Here is a 22,556-nt window from a genome sequence, read left to right as displayed (position 1 = left end):
CCAAGAGGGGATACGATGGAGGTCTAATAAATCCTGACTGGTGTGGAGGAACATGAGAACTAGTAGTCACTCAATGAAATTACTAGGCAGCAAGTTTAAAACAAACAGAAGGAAGTATTTCTTCACCCAACGCCCCATCAATCTGTGGAACTCCTTGCCAGGAGATGTTGTAAGGCAAAAAGTATAACAGGGGTCCAAAAAGAACGAGATAAGTTCCTGGAGGACAGGTCCATCAATGGCTCCTAGCCAAGCTGGTCAGGGATGCAACCCCATGCTCTGGGTGTCCCTAAGCCTCTGACTGCCAGGAGCTGGGACTGGATGACAGTGGATGGATCACTCGTTAATTGCCCTGTTCTGTTCATTCCCTCTGAAGCCCCTGGCCCCAGCCACTGTCAGACGACAGGACACTGGGCTAGATGGACCATTGGTGTGACCCAGTGCGGCCATTCTGTACATTCAAGTCATTGCTCACTATGAGGCAGGAGGGGGACAGGCCAAGGGGCTGGGTGTGTGGATCCCCCCTCTACCCCACAGTGCAGCCCCAGAACCCTTCGGCCGAGAGTAGACCCCAGGGCTGGGCAGTGCCCTCTATAGAGGGGATTCTGCATGAAGGCTGCCCCGGCCTGCAGCACCTGACGTCCCCTGACAAGGGTGTGCAGAGCCAGGGTGCGTGGGGCCATTCAAACCCCGCTAGTAGCTCACACAAGAACAGCACCGAGCATCTGCCAATGTTCCTTCCAGCCCCTCCATGTGCCCCTGCTGGGCTCGTCCACACCCGACGCAGGGGCTGCTCCCATCCACCTCCCCAAGGGCAGGGATAATTCCCGTTGGCTGAGTATAGGGGCACTGAGGTTTGCTTAACTGTGCCGCTCGGGGCTGGACTTTTCCCACCCCGAGCGAGGTAATTTTCTAGCGTAGCCCCAGGCAAATCCCCTGCTTGGAAGGATTTCATTTTTATTGGGAAAGGTAGTTTCCCTGCACGCCTCTGAGCCCAGGGAGGAAGATTTCCCTGGATAATAATCGACACCTGCTCAAGAAGCTGTTAGGGGCTGATTTATGGCTATTTCCCTAGGGCGGGGCGGGGGGGGGTTGACCTGCTGACAATTTGTGTTTTAACTTAGCTGTTGGAGAGAGACCTTGGAGTCATTGGCCACACCTTGAATACTGGGTGGAGGTGTGGTCCCACCCATCTCGAAAAAGATACATTGGAATTGAAAAAGGTTCCGAAAAGGGCAACAAAAATTATTAGGGGTCTGGAACGGCTTCTGTATGAGGAGAGATTAATAAAACAGGGGCTTTTCAACTTGGAAAAGAGACGACTACGGTGGGATACAATAGATGGCTATAAAATCATGACTGATGTGGAGAAAATAGATAGATAGATAGATAGAGTATCTGGGGATGGATAGATGGATATTTAAAAGAACTTCCCATACTCCTATGCAGGCTTGGAAGGTTTGAGTTTTTATGGGTCAATGTCAATAAACGTCAATTTCACACGGACACAGGGAAAATTATTTCCATTGATATAAAACCATGACTGGTGCGGAGAAAGTAAATCGGGAAGTGTTGTTTACTCCTTTTCATAATACAAGAACTAGGGGTCACCCAATGAAATGAATAGGCAGCAGGTTTAAACCAAACAAAAGGAAGTATTTCTTCACCCAACGCACAGTCAACCTGGGGAACTCCTTGCCAGAGGATGTTGTGAAGGCTAAGACTATAACAGGGTTAAAAAAAGAACTTGATAAATCCATGGGGGATAGGTCCATCAATGGCTGTTAGCCAGGACGGGCAGGGATGGTGTCCCGAGCCTCTGTTTGCTGGGAGGACGACAGGGGATGGATCACTCGCTGATTCCCTGGTCTGTCCATTCCCGCTGGGGCACCTGGCACTGGCCACTGTCGCAGACAGGACGCTGGGCGAGATGGACATTTGGTCCGACCCAGTCTGGCCGTTCTTATGTTCTTAACCTCCTGCATCTCCCCATCTGCTGTCCTCTCATAATTATCATCTGACCCCCCCCCCCATTCTGGGCATCTCTCAATATTTCAGTGGATAAAAATAGAGAAAAATGCTGAACCCGGGTTATGTTGTGCCCTTCTGGCCCTTTCCCTCAACACACCTCTCTTCCCGGGCCTGGAGCCCCCGAGCTGGCCCCTCTCCAGAGGGGGCCGGGGACAGGCCCCAAATCAACCCAGCTGCGCCCTGGGGGGGTCTGGGGCAGGAAGCCAGGCGCTGCCGGCGCCCAGGGGCCTGGAAAGGCCCGGCTGGCCACTGGGCGGGCTCCCGCGGGAGGCACCAGCTGTTCCCACCGGACCCCCGAGTGGGGCAGCCCCCCCGCGGGACCCCCCCGCCACGTCACTGCGCAGCGCGGGGCCCGGCTCCGGCTCCGGCTGGGGCTGCCCTGGGGGAGGGGGATCCCCCCAGCAGTGACCCGGATTCACACACAGCACCATTGTGCGGGGCTGGCAGATGGGGCGGGGCCGTGGGAACCCGGGACACAGACAGAGCCCTGGAGAGACCCCGGCCGCAGGGTAAGGGGGTGGGGTGCAGCCCTCCAGCCCTGCCGGTGCCCCTCACTCCGACCCGCAGTCCCCCCCAGCCCCCCTCACTCCCGACCCGCAGCCCCCCGCCAGCCCCCCCAGCGCCCCTCACTCCCGACCCGCAGCCCCCCCCAGCCCCCCTCACTCCGACCCGCAGCCCCCCGCCAGCTCCCCCCCAGCGCCCCTCACTCCGACCCGCAGCCCCCCGCCAGCTCCCCGCCAGCGCCCCTCACTCCGACCCGCAGCCCCCCCAGCCCCCCCAGCGCCCCTCACTCCCGACCCGCAGCCCCCCGCCAGCGCCCCTCACTCCCGACCCTCAGACCCCCGCCAGCCCAGCCCCCCACCTCCAGCCCTGCCGGTGCCCCTCACTCCCGACCCGCAGCCCCCTGCCAGCCCCCCCCCAGCGCCCCTCACGCCCGACCCGCAGCCCCCTGCTAGCCCAGCCCTGCCGATGCCCCTCTCTTCTCCCTAACTTCAACTCTACAACTCCAGACTGTCCAGCCCCTCCCCCCTCCTGCACTGCCCCAGTGGGTCCCTAGAGGGCGATCCCTGCCCGGGGTGGCGGTTGGGAATTGGGGGGCTGGAGGGGGAGGGGCTCAGAGGTGGGGATGGCGACACAGCAGGGGGATTAATGGGGAGGGGGGGACCCAATAACACAGGGCTGGTGCTGCCCATTGCTGAAGGTCCCCCCGTGTCCCCGCAGCCCCCCAGCTCCATGGCCGCCCCCGGCCCGCACTCGGTGCTGTACAAGGGGCTGATGCTCCCGGCCCTGGTGCACAGCACCGAGAGCCTGAGATACGCTCAGCTCGGCTTCCAGGTGCGAGACAGAGACATCTTCAGTGTCACATACCCCAAATCAGGTGAGAGACTCCCCAGTACCTACCTCTGTACCCCCGCCCCTACACTTCCCCCACACCAGGTGAGAGACCCCCCATGCCCCTCTCCACCCCATATCCTCCTTACCTGCCCTGCACCCCCAGAGCCCCCCTCTGCCTGCCATACCTCCCCTGTACCCCTTTATAGCCCCTGACAGTCCCTGAGCCCCACCCCAGTGCGCCCCTACCCTAAATCACAGGAGAGGCCCCCAGAGCCCCCCTCTGCCTGCCATACCTCCCCTGCACCCCCACACCTACCCACAAAATTATGTTAGATCCCCCTAGACCCCCTGAATACCCTCACCCCCCACTGCACCCTCACACCTAACCCAAAGCAGATGAGACCCCCCCCAATTCCTGGGATCCTCCTATTCCTCCCCATCCCCTGGTGCCCCCCCCACATTTTCCCCCCATCTTTCCCCCCACATGCCTCCATGTACTGCCGTCCCATCCCTAGCTCAGGCTACTAACCCCCCTCCTGAGTCTGCAGGACCGCCCCCTCCACCCCCAGCCCCTGGGATCCCCCATAGCCTCCCCCAGGATCCCCACTGCACCCCCTGAACCCCAACATCTGCATCTCCCTAAACTCCACTTGCCTCCTCTGAACCCTGGGACAGCCTTTGAGCGCCCGGCCATTCCCCATAGCCCCTGGGTCTCCCCACCTCCTCCACACCCTAACTCCCCCTCCTTTTCCCCTCCCCCCCTCTGACCCCCAGGATCCTAGCTTCCTACCCTATCCCCCAGGGTGTCCCTCCTTCATACCCCATTCCTCTGACACTCCGGAAGCCACCCTGAACTCCAGGATCCCCCTACACCCTGACATCCCCCTGACCCCTGTGAACTCTCCTCCACCTCCCTCCCGCAGCCCCATCTTCTCCCCACATTCCCCCCCATGCTTCCCCCCCACACCTGGCTCTAACCACCCCCTGGGGCCCGCTCCCCCGATATCTACCCAGCCCCCCAGCTCCATCATTCTCCCCCCACAACCAGGCACCACCTGGATGCAAGAGCTGCTGACCCTCATCCACAGCGACGGAGACCCCCAGCTGGCACAGTCGGTGCCCTCCTGGGAGCGGGTGCCCTGGGTTGAGCAGACCACGGCAGCTGGGTTCCTGGAGAACCGGCCCTGTCCGCGGCTCATCTCATCCCACCTGCCCTGCGGCCTCTTTCCGACCTCCCTCCACGGCTCCAACGCCAAGGTGAGGGGCTGCGGGTCGGGAGTGTGGGGCACCGGCAGGGCTGGGGGGAGCCTGGGGCTAGCAGGGGGCTGCGGGTCGGGAGTGAGGGGCACCGGCAGGGCTGGGGGGAGCCTGGGGCTAGCAGGGGGCTGCGGGTCGGGAGTGAGGGGCACCGTCTCAGTCCCTGTCCTTGTCCCAGGTGATCTATACTGTGAGGAACCCCAAGGACGTCTGTGTCTCTCTCTATTATTACTCTAAAATGGCCTCGTTCCTGGAGTTCCCGGAAGATTTTGGGGAATTTGTGGAGCTCTTCAGCGCAGGCAAAGGTACCAGGCAGCGCGGTGCAGTGGTTGGGGGGGGGCTGAGAGCCAAGACTCCTGGGTTCTCTCCCTGGCTCCGGGAGAGGAGTGGGGGCTAGTGGTTAGAGCAGGGGGGGCAGAGGGGGTGGGAGCCAGGACTCCGGGCTGGGGAGCTGCGTGTGGCCCAGCTTTTATACCAAAAGGATCTTCAAGCCCAGCCTCTGGGTCCCTCTGTTCGTTTGATGCATGAGTTGGCATTTTACCTCCCTCCCTAATCCCGCCTTGCTTCCAGTGCTGTTTGGCTCCTGGTTCCAGCACGTCAAGGGCTGGCTGGGCCTTAGGGACCGGCTCAACTTCCTCCTCCTGACCTATGAGGAAATGCATCAGGTGAGAGACTAGCACCAGACAGAGAAAGGGAAAGACCCCAACCCCACATCCTGGGTCACACCCCTGGGCCCATCTACCCCAGTATCCTGCCCCCTCCCTGCTCCCTGAGTCAGAGCCCAGCTGGGCCCGTCTACCTCGGTATCCCACCCCCTCCCTGCCCCCAGATCAGCCCCCCGGGCCCATCCACCCCAGTGTCCTGCCCCCTCCCTGCCCCCAGATCAGCCCCCCAGCCCATCCACCCTGGTATCCCACCCCTCCCTGCCCCCAGATCAGCCCCCCGGGCCCATCTACCCCAGTGTCCTGCCCCCTCCCTGCCCCCAGATCAGCCCCCCGGGCCCATCCACCCCAGTGTCCTGCCCCCTCCCTGCCCCCAGATCAGCCCCCTGGGCCCATCCACCCTGGTATCCCACCCCCTCCCTGCCCCCATATCAGCCCCCCGGGCCCATCCACCCCAGTGTCCTGCCCCCTCCCTGCCCCCAGATCAGGCCCCCGGGCCCATCCACCCTGGTATCCCACCCCCTCCCTGCCCCCAGATCAGCCCCCCGGGCCCATCTACCCCAGTGTCCTGCCCCCTCCCTGCCCCCAGATCGGCCCCCCAGGCCCATCTACCCCAGTGTCCTGCCCCCTCCCTGCCCCCAGATCAGCCCCCCGGGCCCATCCACCCCAGTGTCCCGCCCTGTGACAGGACCTGCGGGGCAGCGTGGAGCGGATCTGCCAGTTCCTGGGCAAGCCGCTGGAGGCGCGGGCGCTGGATGGGGTGGTGGAGAACGCCTCCTTCCAGGCCATGAAGCAGAACAGGATGTGTAACTACAGCCTGGTGCCGGAGAACATCATGGACCAACGGATCAGCCCCTTCCTGAGGAAAGGTGGGCGAGGGGCTGGGCGGGGGCTCCCAGCTACCCCGGCCTGGCCTCTCCCAGCAGGGGCCCTTGGGGAAGACTCCCTGAACCCCTCCATTCTCTGCTTCCCACAGGGGTCCCGGGCGACTGGAAGGGGCATTTCACGGTGGCGCAGAGCCAGGCATTTGACCGGCTCTACCAGGAGCAAATGCAGGACGTGGGCATCCGATTCCCATGGGATGAGGCTTGAGGGGTCACCGCCCCCCCTCCTCCAGACAGCTACAGTCTGTAGGGACCCCTAGATCCGTGTGTGTGGGCACTTGAAGAGTGCACCTCCCACCCCCACCCTGCTCTAACCACTGGACCCCATCCCCTCTCCCAGAGCCAGGGATAGAACCCAGGAGTCCTGGATTCTGTTCCTGGCCTCTGTCACTCTACAGCCATTTGGGCTTATCAGCGTCTGTGCCTCAGTTTCCCTCTTTGTGGGACGGGGCTGAACCCCCCTCCCCTGGATTAACCCCATATGGCCTGCAGAGCCATGGCGTGTCACTAACAAACAACCCCAGCACCAGAGGGTGCGGCCACCGTGCAGGGAACCGGCCACCAGGGGGAGAAGCGGCTCCAGAAATGGAGGGGGCGGGACAAGCGTTCTCTGATACTGAGTCCTGCTTAGGGGACTGGAGTGTGTGTGTGGGGGGGGGGGCTGCCTCTGAGGCCCCTTGTGGGTACTGTGCCCCATACAGAGGGTTTGTGCCAGGACTTGCCAGCAGCTCCCCTCCCCCAGCCCCATGGCACCCCCCCAAGTACCCACAGAGCATCCCACTCAGCCCCCTCCCCCCGATTCCTGCCTCCCCCATCTGGGATCAGAGCCCTGCCCCCCTCCCGAACTGCCTGAGCCCCCAGCACCTGCCCACAGCCCTCCCCCTCCCAGCGCTGTAAGGGGTTGGGGGGGTTAGCTGGGGCTTGGGGTGACTAACCCAACGTCCTTCCATCTCTGGCAGGGGCTGCAGCCTGGAGTCCCCTTCCCCCATCCCTGCCCCTGGATCAGTCCCCAGGGCCCATTTACCCAGTATCCCACCTCCTGCCTACCCTGCGGATCAGCCACCCAGGCCCATCTACCCCGGTATCCCACCTCCTGCCCTCCCCCCAGAACAGGCCCCGGGGCCCATCTATCCCGGCATCCCGTCCCTTCCTGCCTGCCTCCCGGATCAGCCCCCGGGGCCCATCTACCCCAGTATCCCACCCCCTCCCTGTCCCCCAGCTCAGCCCCCACAGCCCATCTACCCCGATACCCCACTGTGACCCTTTCATGGTTCTCCGGGGGTTCAGGGTGAATCAGCAGCACCAGGCCACCTTGTCTGTCCTCACCGGGGGAAACGGCCAAACCTTCTGGCTGGTGGCTATGCGAGCGCCCCACTCTGGGCCCCACCAGCCTGTCCCAGCCTGGGGCATTGGGGTTTGCCTATGCTGGCCCTTAGGGTCCTGGAGTGGGTCCTTGGGGCAGAGCTAATTTCAGGCTAAATCTACCGAGATAGTTACCCGCCCTGCAACTGCCCCGAGGTCTGCTCTGTCCCTGGGGCACCACCCCCTCCAGCCTGACTGTGCCCAGCCCCTCAACTGCTGGGGACCTGCTTTGCGCTCAGATCGGCTGTCTCCGTGGGAGCCCCTCCGCCCCCCTTAACCGCTGTCCCCTCAGTCCAGCCCTCTGCTAAGCACCCGGCCCGGGGTCATGTCTGCAGCAAAACCTAGAGTCAAACAGGAGCAAGTTTAAGGCTTGGAAACACATACAAGAAGAATATCAACCATGGGGTAGGGTCCGCGCTTATTCCTAGTTAAACTGGCTAGAACCCATAGTTATTACCAGTTAATAACCAGTCAGGAACCTGTAGTAATTACCAGTTAATAAACTGGTTAGAGTCATAAACACAGTCTAGAGCCTGAATTTATTCCCAATTTCCTTTCCTGGTACTTTCTCCCCCGCTGGTCCACCCATCCATCGTTTGTCCCATGGGAAAGCCAGGATCCACTTCTCACGAGAGGCTTACGCTGGCAGGGTGTTTTCTCCATAAGAGACCCCAACTTGGGGCCCACACCACCACCACCCCCCACATGGTTCCCCCCCTTTTCTCTCTGGTTGCACAGAGGCATTTTGTTAATTCACTTTGCCCCAATGGGTCCCCCATGCAAAGCCTTTCTCTCAGGCATCTTGTCTAGGGCGTCCGCACGTGGCTGGGCCGGACCCCAGCTGTCCTCTCTTCTGGGTGAGTTAGCACCCAGAGCCACCGGCCCAGGGCCCATTCCCCCTCCCAGAGCCTGGAGAGAACCCAGGAGTCCTGGCTCCCAGTGCCCCCCATCACTAGACCCCACTCCCCTGCCAGAGTCAAGAAAGAACCCAGGAGTCCTGGCTGGAGGGTGGGGGGTCCCCAAATGTGTCCAGTGTCTGAATCCCAGCACCAACTCCCCTCCGTCTCCGGCAGGGAGCAGCCCAAGAGGGTTCTGTTGCATTGGGGGAGGGTCTTTTCATAACCCTCCCCCTCATTTTCCTCCTTCTCTTACAGTGGCTGGCACCTAGGGCCCCCCGGACACCAGTCAGCAGGCCCACAGCTCCAGCCTCCCCACGGACCAAGCTCCAGGACCCCCACCCATGGGGGGCCGGGGCTGGGGGCATTCCCCCCTCATTCAGGGGAATCCCTCTTCACAAGAAAGTTGCAGCATTCCACATTTCCCATGGATGGATCACTTGGGGTGGGAGTGGAGATAGTTTGGGGTATGCCCTGCAGGCCCCCTCAATCTCTCCTCTGAGGGGCTGTACCCCAAGATTCCTGCAGCCCTGCACAGACAGCCCCTCTCTCCAGATTGCTGCACCCCAAGATTGGGGAGAGAGATCCATACCCCAAGAATTCCATCTAGATGGATTTGGGGGACCCCTTAGCTGTCTGCTCCGCACGTCCCAAATCCTCCCCTACCTCCTGGAAGAGGGAGCCCCCTTAGTTGGTCCCAGACCAAAGGATGGGACCCCAAATTTCATTTGGGGATTAGACACAGGGCCTCTACCCCAAGATCTGTAAATGGGGAGGATGCTGGGAACCCCTAAACTGTACCCAGAGGCCAGTTCATGCCGTTACAGGGTGCCCTGTGCTGTGGATGTAGTGGGGGGGGGGCTTGGGGTGACAGCAGCCCTACCCCAATCCAGGATCTGGGCTCCCACAAACAAGTACCCAGCCCCCTCATTTGTAAATAGCCCCAGCAGAGGTGGGAAGTCCCTGGGGGGGCTGCTGGAATGAGAACCCTGGAGCCCCTGCTCAGAACAGAGCCACAGAGAGGATCAAAAACCCTGAGTCGGTCTCCGTCCTGGGTGAGGGGTCCCCACACCCCCAGCCCCCTTCCCCACCCCAAAGGGGTCGCATCCCAGAGCAGGGCGAGGGGTCCCCGTATACCCAGTCCCGCGCCCCACCCCAGAGGCAGCTGGGTAAATAATCCGGGGGCGGGGGGCAGAGCAACAGCTGCAAAAACCTGCATCCCTCTCTGTGCGGTCGCGCAGGGCCAAAGCCCCGGGGGGCGCTGCGCCCCGCTCTGAGGGAAATCCGGCCGCGGAGGGGAAGGGGGCTCCAGTGGTGGGGGTGGGGCTGGGAGTCAGGACTCCTGGGTTCTCTCCCCGGCTCTCGGAGGGGAGCCGGGACTTCTGGGATCAGCAGCGGGCCCTGACGGAGCAGTGAGGTGATAGCGAGTGCCCCGTGGCCAGGTGGAGGGTCCTGCCCCACACACTCTAGTACCCCCCCAGGGGGGTCAGGGCTCTGCTTCCCCCCCCCTCGGCGCGGTGCCTTTAAGAACTCAGCCGACCCGCTCTGTCTTCCCCCCCCGCCGACACGTGCCGCCCCATGTGCTGCCAGCCCCCCAGGCCTCTCCCCCTGCCGCCTCCCCGATTGGCTAAAAGTGGGTCAGGCTCCTCCCACCCTCCGGCTTCCTATTGGCCAAATCTAGGTCAGTGCTCCCCTCCCCCCGCCCATCGCCTCCCCCCCCCATGGCCCGGACACATGACCGGGCCGGGCGCACGAGTCTGGGCCTTGGCAAACATTCCCAGCCCGCCGATTGGCTCGGCCGGAGGCAGCTCGGGTTCAGGCCCCGCCCACTTCTTCAAGCCCCGCCCCGTTTTCCCAAAGCAGGGAGTCGGGCAAAAAAAGAGATTAAAAAAAAAACCACCCAGCAGCCACCGACAGCTGCGAGGCGCTGGCGGAGATCGGGGGGCCGCTGAGCTGGGATCGGGGGGGCCAAACTTCCCAGCAACGCTGCACCCCAAAACCTTGGGGGTGCCCCCAACAGGAGAGGCCGGGGTGCTGGGGGGAGGAAGGAATCTCTGGCTCCTGCCCTGCGGACCCCCCGCCCTCCGGGCCACTGTGACACTGGCAGGCGTGAGAAGTTTTTTTGCTGCGGCAGAGAAGTGGGTGCCGGGGAGCTGCCCGGCTAAGGGGGGAGCCGGCTGTTTTGGGGAGCTGGGATTTTTTTTCTCAGGGTCTCCACAGCAGGGATCTGCTGGAGCGTGTTGCCAGACCAGATCCTTTCAGCTGCGAGGGATCAGCTGGGAAGCTCTCCTCGCCCTTGGGATCCCCAGCTCCTGTGGGCACAGCGGGGATCCCTGACGGGCCATGGCCAGGCCAGCGGCCCAGCTGGGCGCCACGGAGCGGCTGCCAAACCCTTTGCTCTCCTCCCCACCGCTGGGGGTGCCCGGGGCCGGCATGGTCAGCCTGAAGAGCCTCCTGCAGGGGCCCATCAAGAGCCCGGAGCGCAGGCCCAAGGACCTGACCACCTGTAAGTGCCCTGGCGGCCGTGCATCTGTCCGGTCCTGCGCGGGTCCGTCAGGCTGGTGATCGCCATCCCTACGCCACCGGCCAGCCAGCCAGCCCTATGTGCACCCCGCCATCTGTCTGTCCCCCCTTCCCCATAGGAACCCCACCATCCATCCAGCTGTCCATCCATCCATCCATCCCCATAGGAACACTGCCATCCATTCATCCATCTGTCCATCCCCATAGGAACCCTACAATCCATCCATCCATCGATCCCCATAGAAACCCATCCATCCATCCGTCCATCCATCCATCCCTCCCCATAGGAACCCTACCAGCCACCCAGCCAGCCACCCATCTATCCCCATAGGAACCCCCCATCCATCCATCCATCCATCCATCCACCCGTTTGTCCATCCATCTGTCCATCTCCATAGGAACCCCCCATCCATCCATTCAATTGTCATCCATCCATCATTCTCATAGGAACCCCACCATCGACCCATCCATCTAGCCGTTTGTCCATCCATCTGTCCATCCCCATAGGAATCCCCCATCCATCCATCCCCATGCAAACCTTGTCATCTCTCCAACCATGAACCGCGCCATCCATCGCTTCCCCTAGCCCCCCTATCTAATCTTGGTAGTCTCTCTCCATACTGCCCTCCCATCCATCCTGCCCTCCCTGTCGGCAAACTGCCCAGCACGGTCATATTGATATGGAAATACACCCCGGAAAGGGCCCTTGGTGCCCCTCAGCAGCCCGCCTAGCACATCCTTTGGCTGCTTTCAGCCCTTATTTGTCTGTCCAGTGGTGCCCACCCTCTCCCCCAGCTGGCTGTCATCTGGGGCAGGATTTGCACTCTGGGCTGGAAAGGGGCAGCCGAGAGGGAGGGAAAAGTGTGAGGAATTGTACCGGGACCCAAGCTCAGGGGGCCCCCAAAGGTCTGTGTAAATGCAGTGAAATGGGAGGGGTCCCAGTGAACACGAGGTGCCCAGACCCCAAATTCCTCTGGGCCGGCCTGGCCATGGGGACCCCGCTGGGCAGCAGCCCTGGCTGCAGCTGGGCCCAGGCATGGACTCCTGGGCCACCAGGAGCACTGACTTGTGAGTGGGAGAGAGACAGAGGCAGAGTGTGTGTGTATTTGTGTGGTTTTGTGTACAAGACAGACAGACAGAAGTGGAGCAAGTGTGTGTGTTTATTAATGTGTGTTTGTGACAGACAGAGAGCATACGTATTTGTGTGAGAGAGAAGGACAGACAGAGGCAGTGTCTGTGTATTAGTGTGTATTTGTGTGTGTTTTTCTGTGTGAAAGAGATGGACAGACAGAAGCCGTGTGTGTGTGTATTAATGTGTGGTTGTAAGACAAGCAGAGTGTGTGTGTGTGTGTGAGAGAGAGAGAGACAGACTGATAGAGGCAGAGTGTGTGTGTACTGGTGTGGTTTTGTGAGAGAGAGAGACAGACGGACAGAACCCGAGTGTGTGTGTGTATCTGTGTGTTTGTGACAGGCCCGGACCAGGCAGAGCATGTGTGTGCGTCCTCCTGTATATATGTGTTTGTGTGTTTGCAGGAATGGCCCTGGTTTTCCACCGGCCCCATCTGCTCCCACTGGGAAGTTCAGAAAAGTCCCGAGGCGCTGGGGAAGGTCTGGGGGGCAGGGTCTGTGCAGGTTCACTGTCTAATTGCGTGACACACACACACACAGAGAGCTCTAAATCCCCACAGCCAGCACACAGCCGGGACACGGGATGTGACAGGAGGCAGAGAAACGTGCACTGAGGGATGTTTTTTATTTTTTTTATTTTTTGCCTAAGGAAATGTTGGTAAAAAGCTGCCAAGCGCCTGCGCCCATGTGGACCCAGGGCAGGGGGTGGGTTCGGCTTTGACAGATGGGTGAGTCCCACATCAGGCCAGGATGTGGCCTCCGGGGTCAAGCCGCGGCACCCCCCCCGGTGGGGAAGCTCTGACAAGGATCTCGCTAGCCACAGGGTAGCCCCCTCCCATTCCATCCCGAACTCAGCCTCCCTGGCACATACTCCCTGAAGAAGGCCCCAAGTTGCTCCAGGTCAGGAGTGAGGGGCATTGGCAGAGCTGGGGGGGGAGCCCAGGGCTGGGCTAGCAGGGGCTGCGGGTCGGGAGTGAGGGGCACCTGCAGGAGTGGGGACGTGATTGAGGGGCACTAGCAGGCTTGTGCGGGGGAAGCACCCCCCCCCAGGGATGAGCAGCCCCTCCTCCCATATGTGCCAGGGGAGGGGGCCCCTTGGGCAGTGACTCAGCCCTGCTCTCGGGGCGCTGCCCCGCTGGGCATGGGAGAAACTCAGCGCAGGGCGTGACCCGGGGCTGTCACCTGGCTTCCTCCACACATGGGCCGGGGAGTCAGGCCCCAGGAATGGGGTGTTGCCCGGGCATCCCGCCTGCTCCAGCCCCGTGCCAGCCGGCAGGCAGGGGGAGGGGCAGCCTGGAGTCGAGGCTGGACGGGGCTGGGAGATGTGGGGTGCCCACCCGGCCCATAGCCGCTTGTCAGCGCTGTCTTCACAGGGCGTCCCAGCAGCCTTTGCTCCATTCCCCGCTCGTTTCTTCCCAGAACGCTTTGCGCCATTCCTCAGTCTCCTTGGGGCATCCCAGAATCCTTTGCAATGCTCCCCACTCTTCTTGGGGCATCCCAGAATGCTTTGCTCCCTGATCCCTTCCCGCCTTGACACCAGGCGTTGGGGGGGCGGAGGTTGCTTTTGAAGCCAGAGGCTAAAGCCAGACACACTGAACCCAAGGTGTTTTGGGGGGACAGGGTAGTCGGGGATCACAGGAGGACTTGTGATGCAGTCAGCTGACCATGAGAAACCAGGACTCCAGGGTTCTCTCCCTGGCTCTGGGAGGGGAGTGGGGTCTAGTGGTTAGAGCCAGGGGGGCGAGGAGCCAGGACTCCTAGGTGCTCTCCCTGGGTGACTTTGAGGCTCTGGTGCAACAGTGATGCGTGTGGGAGGCAGGAGAAGAAGGGGCTCTCCTCCCCTGGGGGCCAGGCCGCTCCCCCCACCAGGCTGGAACCCGCAGCCGCTGGGCCACACACAGGGGGGCGGGGGGAGAGCCTGAGCTGCGCACGCTGCAGTGAGCCGAGCCGGGGTCGCCCGAGGTGAGCCAGGCCTCACGTGTGCAGGGAGCGGGCGGGCGGCACGTGCAGGGAGCCAGCCCGGCTGCGGCTGAGGCTGGGGAGCAGCTGGGGCCTGGGGACAGGGCAGTGTCTGGCTGGCGCCGTGCAGGCCCTGACTGTCCATCCACCCCACCCATCTGTCCCCACATCCCCACTCTGCCTATCTCAGTCTCACTCGGCTTTCTCTCTCTTCACCATGATATCTCGCTCCTTGAGTTCAATACACCCCCCGCCCACAGGGTCTCGGTGCTCTGGGGGGCTCTGCCATGCTCAGGGCGGAGGGCCCGGCTGGGCTCCAGTCAGTTTCTCCTCCTGGGTCTCTGGCGAACGCGCCCAGCTGGGGACTCGTGCCCCCTGCCCCCATTTGTGCTCGCAGATCCACGCACTTGGGCACTTCCTGGGGCACGCACCCCCACCCCCGTGTGCACACACTCACTCATGTGGGCACAACGACAGGCCCGCACTCGCGGACTCCGATCCCTGGCGCTCCCCCGCGCTCGCTAGGGCATCCTCCCCATGCCCGGCCGCTTGCTCCCGCATTCCTGGGTGTGGTGCCGCACCGTGCCTGCCGCTCACACCCCCAGCCCACCCCCCACACGTGCGCCTGCTTGTGCTCTCCCCCGTGCGTGCAGCCAGCGAGCTGTGCAGGATTGCACTTCCAGCGCCCCACGTGAGCACAGGCCGGCTGCCACTGGGAGCCGAGACTCGGTCGCTTGGGAACGCGTCCGCGAAATCCCGCAGCTCCCACACTCACACGGATTTGAACACCCTGTGGACTCTCACAGCAGGGCCTTCGGCAGACACACAAAGTGCAGGACTCATCTCTGCCAGCAGGGGCACACTTCCAGCCCCCCTTCACCCCACCCCCTAGCTCTAACCAGTAGACCCCACTCCCCTCTCAGAGCCAGGGAGAGAATCCAGGAGTCCTGGATCCCCCCCGCCCCAAGCTCTAACCACTCACCCCCACTCCTCAACCAGAGCCAGGGATGGAACCCAGGCGTCCTGACCCCCCTCTCTCCCCCTCCAGGCCTGGCCAAGGAGAAGGAGCGGAAGATAGAGGAAGAGCTGGGGGGCGCACGGGCGGGACAGTGTGCCTACCTGGGCTCCCTGCTGTGGGAGCGCACCCTGCCCTACAGCGAGATCGAGTACGTGGACCTGGACGAGTTCCTGCTGGAGAACGGGCTCCCCCCCAGCCCGGCCCAGCCGCCCTTCTCCCCGGCCAGCCAGGCCACCAGCTCGCCCTCCAGGGGCATCGCCGTCGACCTCAGCCGCCCGGCCTCCTGCACCTCCTCTGCCTGCTCCTCGCCCGCCGAGTGCCCGGGCAGCAGCGACGGGGACCAGTGCTGTGCCCCTGCAGGTAGCCGGGGGGCAGTGGGGCCAGGGGGCACTAGTAGGGAGCAGTGCTGGGAGGGTGGAAGGGAGCACGGGGGGGGGGCAGCAGGGAGGTGGAGCTGCGGGGGGCAGTGCCCAGGGGAGCTAGGGGGCCCAGCAGCTTAGGGGGGCTGTGTCTGGGCGTGGGGTCTCTGCTGAGTCACGGCCTCTCTGTCTCTGACACGTGGAGGGGGCAGACCCCTGGGCCTGCCCCACTTACAGCCCCACAAGCCTCCCAGGGAGCCTGCACATGGCCCCATGCCAGGGAATTGCTCCCAGGGACGCTCCCATACCAGGGAATCCCCAGCCCCCCTACCCATAACGGGGAATCCCCCCACCACTGAGTTATCCCCCCACCACTGAGTTATCCCCCAACCCCCCCCATAACGGGGAATCCCCCCCACCACTGAGTTATCCCCCAACCCCCCCCATAACGGGGAATCCCGCCACCACGGGGTTACCCCCCCCCCTTGGACTCTGGATGTCGCCTGCCCTTCCCACCCCGCCGTGTTCTCCTCTGGGCCCCCCCAGCTGGATCCCCCCTCTCGCCCCCCCTTCACACTCCGGCCCACGTGCGCCCGCCCGGCCCCTCACACGCGGGGGCGGAGGCTGCGGAACGTGACGCGGGGCGGGGGGGTTCGTGCGGGGACACGAGACCGCGGATTAGACACGGGATTCCCCCGCGCGGCGCCCTGCGCCCCCCCTCGCCGGGCCTGCAACCTTGCCCGCCCCCGTGCCCCCCCCGACCTGCAACACCCCCCCGCGCGGCGCCCCGCGCCCCCCCGGCCTGCCCGCCCCTCCCCCCTTGCCTGCAACGTCCCCCCGCCCTGCTCGCTCCCTGCCCTGCAAGCTTCCCCTCCCCCAGCCTTGCAACCTGCCGCCCCCCTCTCTCCCTGCTTCCCCCTCCCTCCAGCCTCCTCCCGGCGCTCGCTCCCTGCTCCCCCCGGCCCTGCAATTTCCTCCCCCCGCGCGGCGCCCCCCCCCCGCTCTGCAACCACCCCAGTCTTGCAACGCCCCCACTCGCTCCCTGCCCCCACCTGCAATCCCCTTCTCCTCCCCCACACTCACTCCCTGCTGCTCTGGCCCTGCAACCTCCCCCCTGCCCACGCTGCAACCTGCTCCCCCCGCCCTGCACTCCTGCCCCCGAGCCCTGCCCCCCCCCGACCTTGCACCGCCCCACCTCCAACCTCTTGCCGTGCAACCCTCCTTGCTCACTTCAGGACCCCTCCCTGGTCCTGCAACCCCGCCCCCCTTGCTCCCTGTCCCCCCCAGCCCCGCAATTCCCCTGCCACATGCTTCCTGCCCCAGTCCCTCTGCCCTCCAAACCACTGTGACCCCGTGCTCTGTGCTCCCCTGCCCAGAGTCCCCACCCTCTGCCCAGCAACCGCCTCTCTGCCCCCTGCTCCCACCTTCATCCCTGGCCCCCACACCCTGTCCTGCACCCACTCCCTGCATCTCCCTGCCCCCCCCCACCTGGCACCCTGCCTCCTGCCTGCTTTCCTTCCCCTGCTTCCCAGCCTGCACCCTGCCTGCAGCCCCCACCCCGTATGCACCCTACACCTGCTGTGCACAAACACCCTCCCCCCCCCCCATTTGGAAAGGAATACCAGCCCCCTCCCCCCACACACAAGCACACACAGATACAGGGACCGGTCTGGGAGCCAGGACTCCTGGGTTCTATTTCCTGTTCTGTGACTTTGTCCAAGTCCCTTCCCCGCACCGTGCGGGTGGCAGTTTCCTCCCAGGGGAACCGCCCCGGCAGGTGTTTATGGGTCCCGGGCGGTGCTGGGATCTCTCCCAGCCAGGCTGCCCAGTACCTGGCTGATCCCCGCGAGCAGCAAGGTCCTGCTGGCTGTAAACCCGCCTCTAATCCCCTCCTGGCACCAGAGCTCCCCGAAGGGTGAGGGTGCCCTCACAGCTGCCCCACGCCTGATCCCTGCAGAGCTCCTGCTAAGCAGGGTCACAGCAGGTCAGGGCTTGCATGAGGCACCCGCCTAGGAAATGCCAGCTGCTGGGGGGGGGCTCAGCAGGGGGCGCTCTCCCCTGGCTGTCAGTGCTGGGCCCCTTACACCGGGGTGGTGCTGTGCTGAGGGGGGCTAAGGGGGACAGCTGGATAGCTTGGTGCTGCCATCTGATGGTGCGACGTGGGAATGCCCCTTGCTCTGACCTTTTCCTGTCCGGCCCCGTCCCATCCCGTTCCCAGGCCCGGTGACCCCCGCCTCCCGGCACACGCCCAGCCCGGTGGACCCCGAGGCAGTGGAGGTGCTGATGAACTTTGATCCTGACCCCGCGGATCTGGCACTATCCAGCGTCCCGGGGCATGAGACCTTCGACCCCCGGAAGCACCGGTTCTCAGATGAGGAGCTCAAACCGCAGCCGATCATGAAAAAGGCGCGGAAAATCCAAGTGCCAGACGAGCAAAAGGTGAGTCCCAGCTCTGGGGGGGTCGTGGGGCAGGGGGCCTGTCCCCTCTAGGGGGCGCTGGCTCTCATCTGCCCCCAGGGTGGGGTCTGGCTGGCTCGGGGGGCAGGGAATGGGACACGGGGCCTGTCCCCTCTAGGGGGCGCTGGCTCCCATCTGCCCCCAGGGTGGGGTCTGGCTGGCTCGGGGGGCAGGGAATGGGACACGGGGCCTGTCCCCTCTAGGGGGCGCTGGCTCCCATCTGCCCCCAGGGCAGGGATTGGCTGGCTCAGGGGGGCAGGGAATGGGACATGGGGCCTTTCCCCTCTAGGGGGCGCCGGCTCTCATCTGGCCCCAGGGCGGGGTCTGGCTGGCTCAGGGGGGCAGGGAATTGGACATGGGGCCTTTCCCCTCTAGGGGGCGCCGGCTCTCATCTGCCCCCAGGGCAGGGATTGGCTGGCTCAGGGGGGCAGGGAATTGGACATGGGGCCTTTCCTCTCTAGGGGGCGCCGGCTCTCATCTGCCCCCAGGGCAGGGATTGGCTGGCTCAGGGGGGCAGGGAATGGGACATGGGGCCTTTCCCCTCTAGGGGGCGCCGGCTCTCATCTGCCCCCAGGGCAGGGATTGGCTGGCTCAGGGGGGCAGGGAATTGGACATGGGGCCTTTCCCCTCTGGGGGGCGCCGGCTCTCATCTGCCCCCAGGGCAGGGATTGGCTGGCTCAGGGGGGCAGGGAATGGGACATGGGGCCTTTCCCCTCTAGGGGGCGCCGGCTCTCATCTGGCCCCAGGGCGGGGTCTGGCTGGCTCAGGGGGGCAGGGAATGGGACACGGGGCCTGTCTCCTCTAGGGGGCGCCGGCTCCTATCTGGTTGCAGGGCAGGGACTGGCTGGCTCAGGGGGGCAGGGAATGGGACACGGGGCCTGTCTCCTCTAGGAGGCGCTGGCTCCCATCTGCCCCCAGGGCAGGGACTTTGGCTGGCTCAGGGGGGCAGGGAATGGGACACGGGGCCTGTCTCCTCTAGGGGGCGCTGGCTCCCATCTGCCCCCAGGGCAGGGACTGGCTGGCTCAGGGGGGCAGAGAATGGGACACGGGGCCTGTCCCCTCTAGGGGGCGCCGGCTCTCATCTGCCCCCAGGGCAGGGACTGGCTGGCTCAGGGGGGCAGAGAATGGGACACGGGGCCTGTCCCCTCTAGGGGGCGCCGGCTCTCATCTGCCCCCAGGGCAGGGACTGGCTGGCTCAGGGGGGCAGGGAATGGGACACGGGGCCTGTCTCCTCTAGGGGGCGCCGGCTCTCATCTGCCCCCAGGGCAGGGACTTTGGCTGGCTCAGGGGGGCAGGGAATGGGACACGGGGCCTGTCTCCTCTAGGGGGCGCTGGCTCCCATCTGCCCCCAGGGCAGGGACTGGCTGGCTCAGGGGGGCAGGGAATGGGACACGGGGCCTGTCCCCTCTAGGGGGCGCCGGCTCTCATCTGCCCCCAGGGCAGGGACTGGCTGGCTCAGGGGGGCAGAGAATGGGACACGGGGCCTGTCCCCTCTAGGGGGCGCCGGCTCTCATCTGCCCCCAGGGCAGGGACTGGCTGGCTCAGGGGGGCAGAGAATGGGACACGGGGCCTGTCTCCTCTAGGGGGCGCCGGCTGTTCTCAAGTCTCTTTCTCGTTCGTTTTCTCTCCCTCTGCCCCACGGCCCCCCCCCCCCCCCAGGATGAGAAGTACTGGAACCGGCGCTACAAGAACAATGAGGCGGCCAAGCGCTCGCGGGACGCCCGGCGCCTCAAGGAGAACCAGATCACGGTGCGGGCCGCCTTCCTGGAGAAGGAGAACGCCGTCCTGCGGCAGGAGGTGGCCAGCATCCGCCAGGAGCTCTCCCGCTACCGCACCATCCTCACCAAGTACGAGTCTCAGCACGGCACCTTGTAGGACGCCGGCCGCCTGCTCCGCCACACGCCCCGGCCCCCCCGCGGACGGTGGGGGGGGCTGCTTCCCCGCAGCAAGGGGGCGCCCTCTTTCCCCCTTCCCCCGCTCCTGGGCTCTCCCCGCGCGGGGGCGTGTGGGCTCCAGCCAGCTCCCGCGGGTGGAGGTGACTGTCCAGGACCAGGAGCAAGGAGAGACATTGGCTCGGACCCGGACCCCGCTCCCCGTTCCCGGGCGGAAGTGGGGAGCCCGGCTGACTCTTTCCCGGGGAGCGGGCCGGAGTCGGGGGGGGGGTCTGAACTGGTGATGTGCCCCCCCCCCCAGCCCTGCAGCAGGATGAAGCAGGGGTTTAGGCGGCCATGCGCACACACGCGCCCCGCCCCACTGAATGGAAGAGGTGGGTGGGAGGCACAGAGCCAGTGGGTGGCAGGGTTATCTGATGAGGGGGGCTGGGAGCCAGGACTCCTGGGTTCTATCCCCCACTCTGGGAGGGGAGTGGGGTCTAGTGGGTTAGAGTCGGGGGGCTGGCAGCCAGGACTCCTGGGTTCTATCCCCCACTCTGGGAGGGGAGTGGGGTCTAGTGGGTTAGAGTCGGGGGGTTGGCAGCCAGGACTCCTGGGTTCTATCCCCCGCTCTGGGAGGGGAGTGGGGTCTAGTGGGTTAGAGTCGGGGGGTTGGCAGCCAGGACTCCTGGGTTCTATCCCCCACTCTGGGAGGGGAGCGGGGGCCAGTGGTTAGAGGAAGGGGCTCTGGCCTCCCAGAGCTGAGGGTAGAAATGAGGAGTCCTGACTCCCAACTCTTTACCCCCGGGGCTGGAAAAGAGACCAAGGGCTGTTACTTTGCCAGCTCGTGTGCGCCACCTAGTGGCGGCGAGTAGTAATAGGAACCTGTGGCTTCTATCAGTCACAGCCAGGGACTGAGTAGGGGGGTGGGCTGGGGCTGGGACAGTCCTCTGGGGCCTGGGGGTCCTTCACCCTAGTGCCCCACACCCCCGCTCTCCCTTCTTGCTTCAAACTGCTTTTCAGCCGTCAGATTTCAGAGCAAGCAAGGCCAGTAACTTCGCTGGGGGGTTGGAATCCCAGGACTCCTGGGTTCTCTCCCCAACTGTAGGAGGGGAGTGGGGTTAAGTGGTGGAGGTGCAGGGGGGAACCTCTGACCTCTCAGGGCAGGGATAGAACCCAGGAGTCCTGACTCCCAGCTCTCCACTGTTCCAACTACCAGAGCTCCACCCCCCGCCGATCCTGGGGATCGAACCCGATCGAACCCAGGAGCCCTGGCTCCTGAGCTAACCACCAAACCCCACCCTCTGCCCAGAGCCAGGGATGGAACCCAGGAGTCCTGGCTCCCAGCCCTGATCCTTTAACCCTTTGCACTCTGAGCACTTTTGAGGCACCGGTGTTGCTGGTTGGGGGGACGTGCGGCGCGTCCCCCCTCGAACACTCCACGGGTTTGCACAGGGGCTCAGGGCAGGGTGGGAGAGTTCTTCTTAACTGTTATTATTATTATTCTAACGATTCGCTCTATATTTTGTTAAGTGCGGCCGGCCTGTCTGGGCCCTGCGCCTTGTGGCTCCCGCCCGGCCTCTACCCCAGCCCCTTCCGCTCCCTGTCGCCGGCTAGCATTTTCCAGGGGGTTTCTGTCTTTCCGGGTGTTTTTATGAAGCCGGGGCCCCAGGCACTGCCCCACGGACCCTGGGCGTTTACCGGCACGCCAGATCCTCGCCCGCGGGCTGCTTTTCTCGGGGAGCGGGCGAGGCAGCGTGACAGAGCCCCCCCGGCCGCTAGGCCATTTGGGGGAGAAGACCGCCACCCGGCCCAGCCAGCGCCGCCCGTGGGAGAGCTCCGCTTTCGGAGCAGGGCTAGACGGCCAGCCAGAGGCGGCACTTCCAAAGCGGCATGTGAATCTATTTTTCCGGGGGGGGAGACAGACAGACAGACACAGCTACTGCAGCTCAGCAGAAGAGAGAACTTTTCTGGGGGGAGAAGAACTATTCCAGAGCAGCGCGGGATCTGCGTGGGGGGGCAGTTGGCCGGCCGCAGCGATCCCAGGCCGGCGCGCGACACTGTTTTATATTTTTATGGAGGGGAAGGAAACTTATTTCATACAGAAAGAAAAAAAATATATAAGGGGGGGTCTGAGATGCAGGGCTCCGTTTCAATGCCTGGTTGGGGGGAGGTTCTGGATGGTTTATTTTTTCCCTTGCCGAATGCTCAAGGAGGAACGCAGAAGGGCAGCCGGCCACGGCCGCCAGCTGGTGCCGATTGTACCAGGGTAATAAAAGAGCCAAGAAAGCGATGAACAGAGAGCTTGGGGGTGGGAGTGTTCTTTGAATAGGGGGTGGGAGGGTGCACCCCTGTGGGGGCTGCCCCCTGCTCTGTGGGGGGAGGGTGTATGATGCAGGGCTATGTTGGAGGAGGGTCAGCCCCTGGGTTTAACGCCCCACCCCTGCCTCGTGGGCATGGGTCACCAGCAGGTTTTATTACCGCAGGCCCTAATATATATCAGCACAGTTGTGTGTGTCACCGCAGCATGCAGGCACCCCAGCTGGCTCGGGGGCCGGGTCAGAGCCACCCCACAGAGGCCAGCGCCCCCTAGAGGGAAAGACCCTGGACCCCGTTCCCTACCCCCAAGCCAGCCAGGTCCCATGCCCCCTAGAGAGGAAAGGGCCTGGGCCCCATTCCCGAGCCAGCCAGTCCCCACCCTAGGGCCAGCGGCCCCTGGAGGGGAAAGGCCCCATTCCCTAGTAGGTGATGGGGCCTTGTTTATTTTCACCTGACACTTACGGTGTGCTGCCCCCTAGTGGTCAAACTGCGCCTTCA

General features: G+C 63.9%; 2 protein-coding genes across 9 annotated transcripts; both read left to right on the top strand.

Annotated features, from left to right (window-relative positions):
• Positions 1 to 2,456: 2,456 nt before the first annotated feature.
• Positions 2,457 to 9,636, top strand: LOC140902227 (sulfotransferase 2B1-like). 8 transcript variants are annotated; one of them, XR_012156024.1, is made up of 7 exons: positions 2,457 to 2,537; positions 3,250 to 3,406; positions 4,412 to 4,620; positions 4,799 to 4,925; positions 5,191 to 5,285; positions 5,925 to 6,151; positions 8,683 to 8,763. XR_012156024.1 is itself a non-coding variant. In XM_073322088.1 (7 exons), exons 2-7 carry the CDS (start codon positions 3,262 to 3,264, stop codon positions 8,694 to 8,696), a joined length of 771 nt encoding a protein of 256 aa, XP_073178189.1. In that variant the 5' UTR covers positions 2,457 to 2,537; positions 3,250 to 3,261; the 3' UTR covers positions 8,697 to 8,777. The 8 variants fall into 8 exon arrangements, 6 of the variants coding, with proteins under 6 accessions (XP_073178189.1, XP_073178188.1, XP_073178186.1 ...); XR_012156023.1 differs by lacking the exon at positions 8,683 to 8,763 and adding an exon at positions 6,259 to 6,341; XM_073322088.1 differs by having other exon boundaries at positions 5,971 to 6,151; positions 8,683 to 8,777.
• A 132-nt stretch (positions 9,637 to 9,768) lies between these two features.
• On the top strand, positions 9,769 to 22,042 carry DBP (D-box binding PAR bZIP transcription factor). The gene is made up of 4 exons (XM_073322127.1): positions 9,769 to 10,930; positions 15,083 to 15,412; positions 17,630 to 17,850; positions 19,528 to 22,042. The coding sequence occupies exons 1-4, from the start codon at positions 10,768 to 10,770 to the stop codon at positions 19,741 to 19,743; spliced, it is 930 nt and encodes a 309-aa protein (XP_073178228.1). The 5' UTR covers positions 9,769 to 10,767; the 3' UTR covers positions 19,744 to 22,042.
• Positions 22,043 to 22,556: the final 514 nt, after the last annotated feature.

This window comes from Lepidochelys kempii, chromosome 23 (assembly GCF_965140265.1).
Source record: "Lepidochelys kempii isolate rLepKem1 chromosome 23, rLepKem1.hap2, whole genome shotgun sequence".
NCBI lineage: Eukaryota > Metazoa > Chordata > Testudines > Cheloniidae > Lepidochelys > Lepidochelys kempii.
The sequence above is the reverse complement of the archived record's forward strand: the minus strand, read 5'-3'. Positions and strand labels throughout refer to the sequence as shown.

What these genes read in the sequence shown, in the direction of transcription:
- LOC140902227 (XM_073322085.1), top strand. Translation starts at nt 3,262, where the DNA reads ATGGCCGCCCCCGGCCCGCACTCGGTGCTGTACAAGGGGCTGATGCTC. An exon ending in TGTCACATACCCCAAATCAG is followed by an intron (nt 3,407 to 4,411) that starts GTGAGAGACTCC and finishes CCCCACAACCAG; the next exon opens with GCACCACCTGGATGCAAGAG. An exon ending in GCTCTTCAGCGCAGGCAAAG is followed by an intron (nt 4,926 to 5,190) that starts GTACCAGGCAGC and finishes CCTTGCTTCCAG; the next exon opens with TGCTGTTTGGCTCCTGGTTC.
- DBP (XM_073322127.1), top strand. Translation starts at nt 10,768, where the DNA reads ATGGCCAGGCCAGCGGCCCAGCTGGGCGCCACGGAGCGGCTGCCAAAC. An exon ending in GCCCAAGGACCTGACCACCT is followed by an intron (nt 10,931 to 15,082) that starts GTAAGTGCCCTG and finishes CTCCCCCTCCAG; the next exon opens with GCCTGGCCAAGGAGAAGGAG. An exon ending in AAGTGCCAGACGAGCAAAAG is followed by an intron (nt 17,851 to 19,527) that starts GTGAGTCCCAGC and finishes CCCCCCCCCCAG; the next exon opens with GATGAGAAGTACTGGAACCG.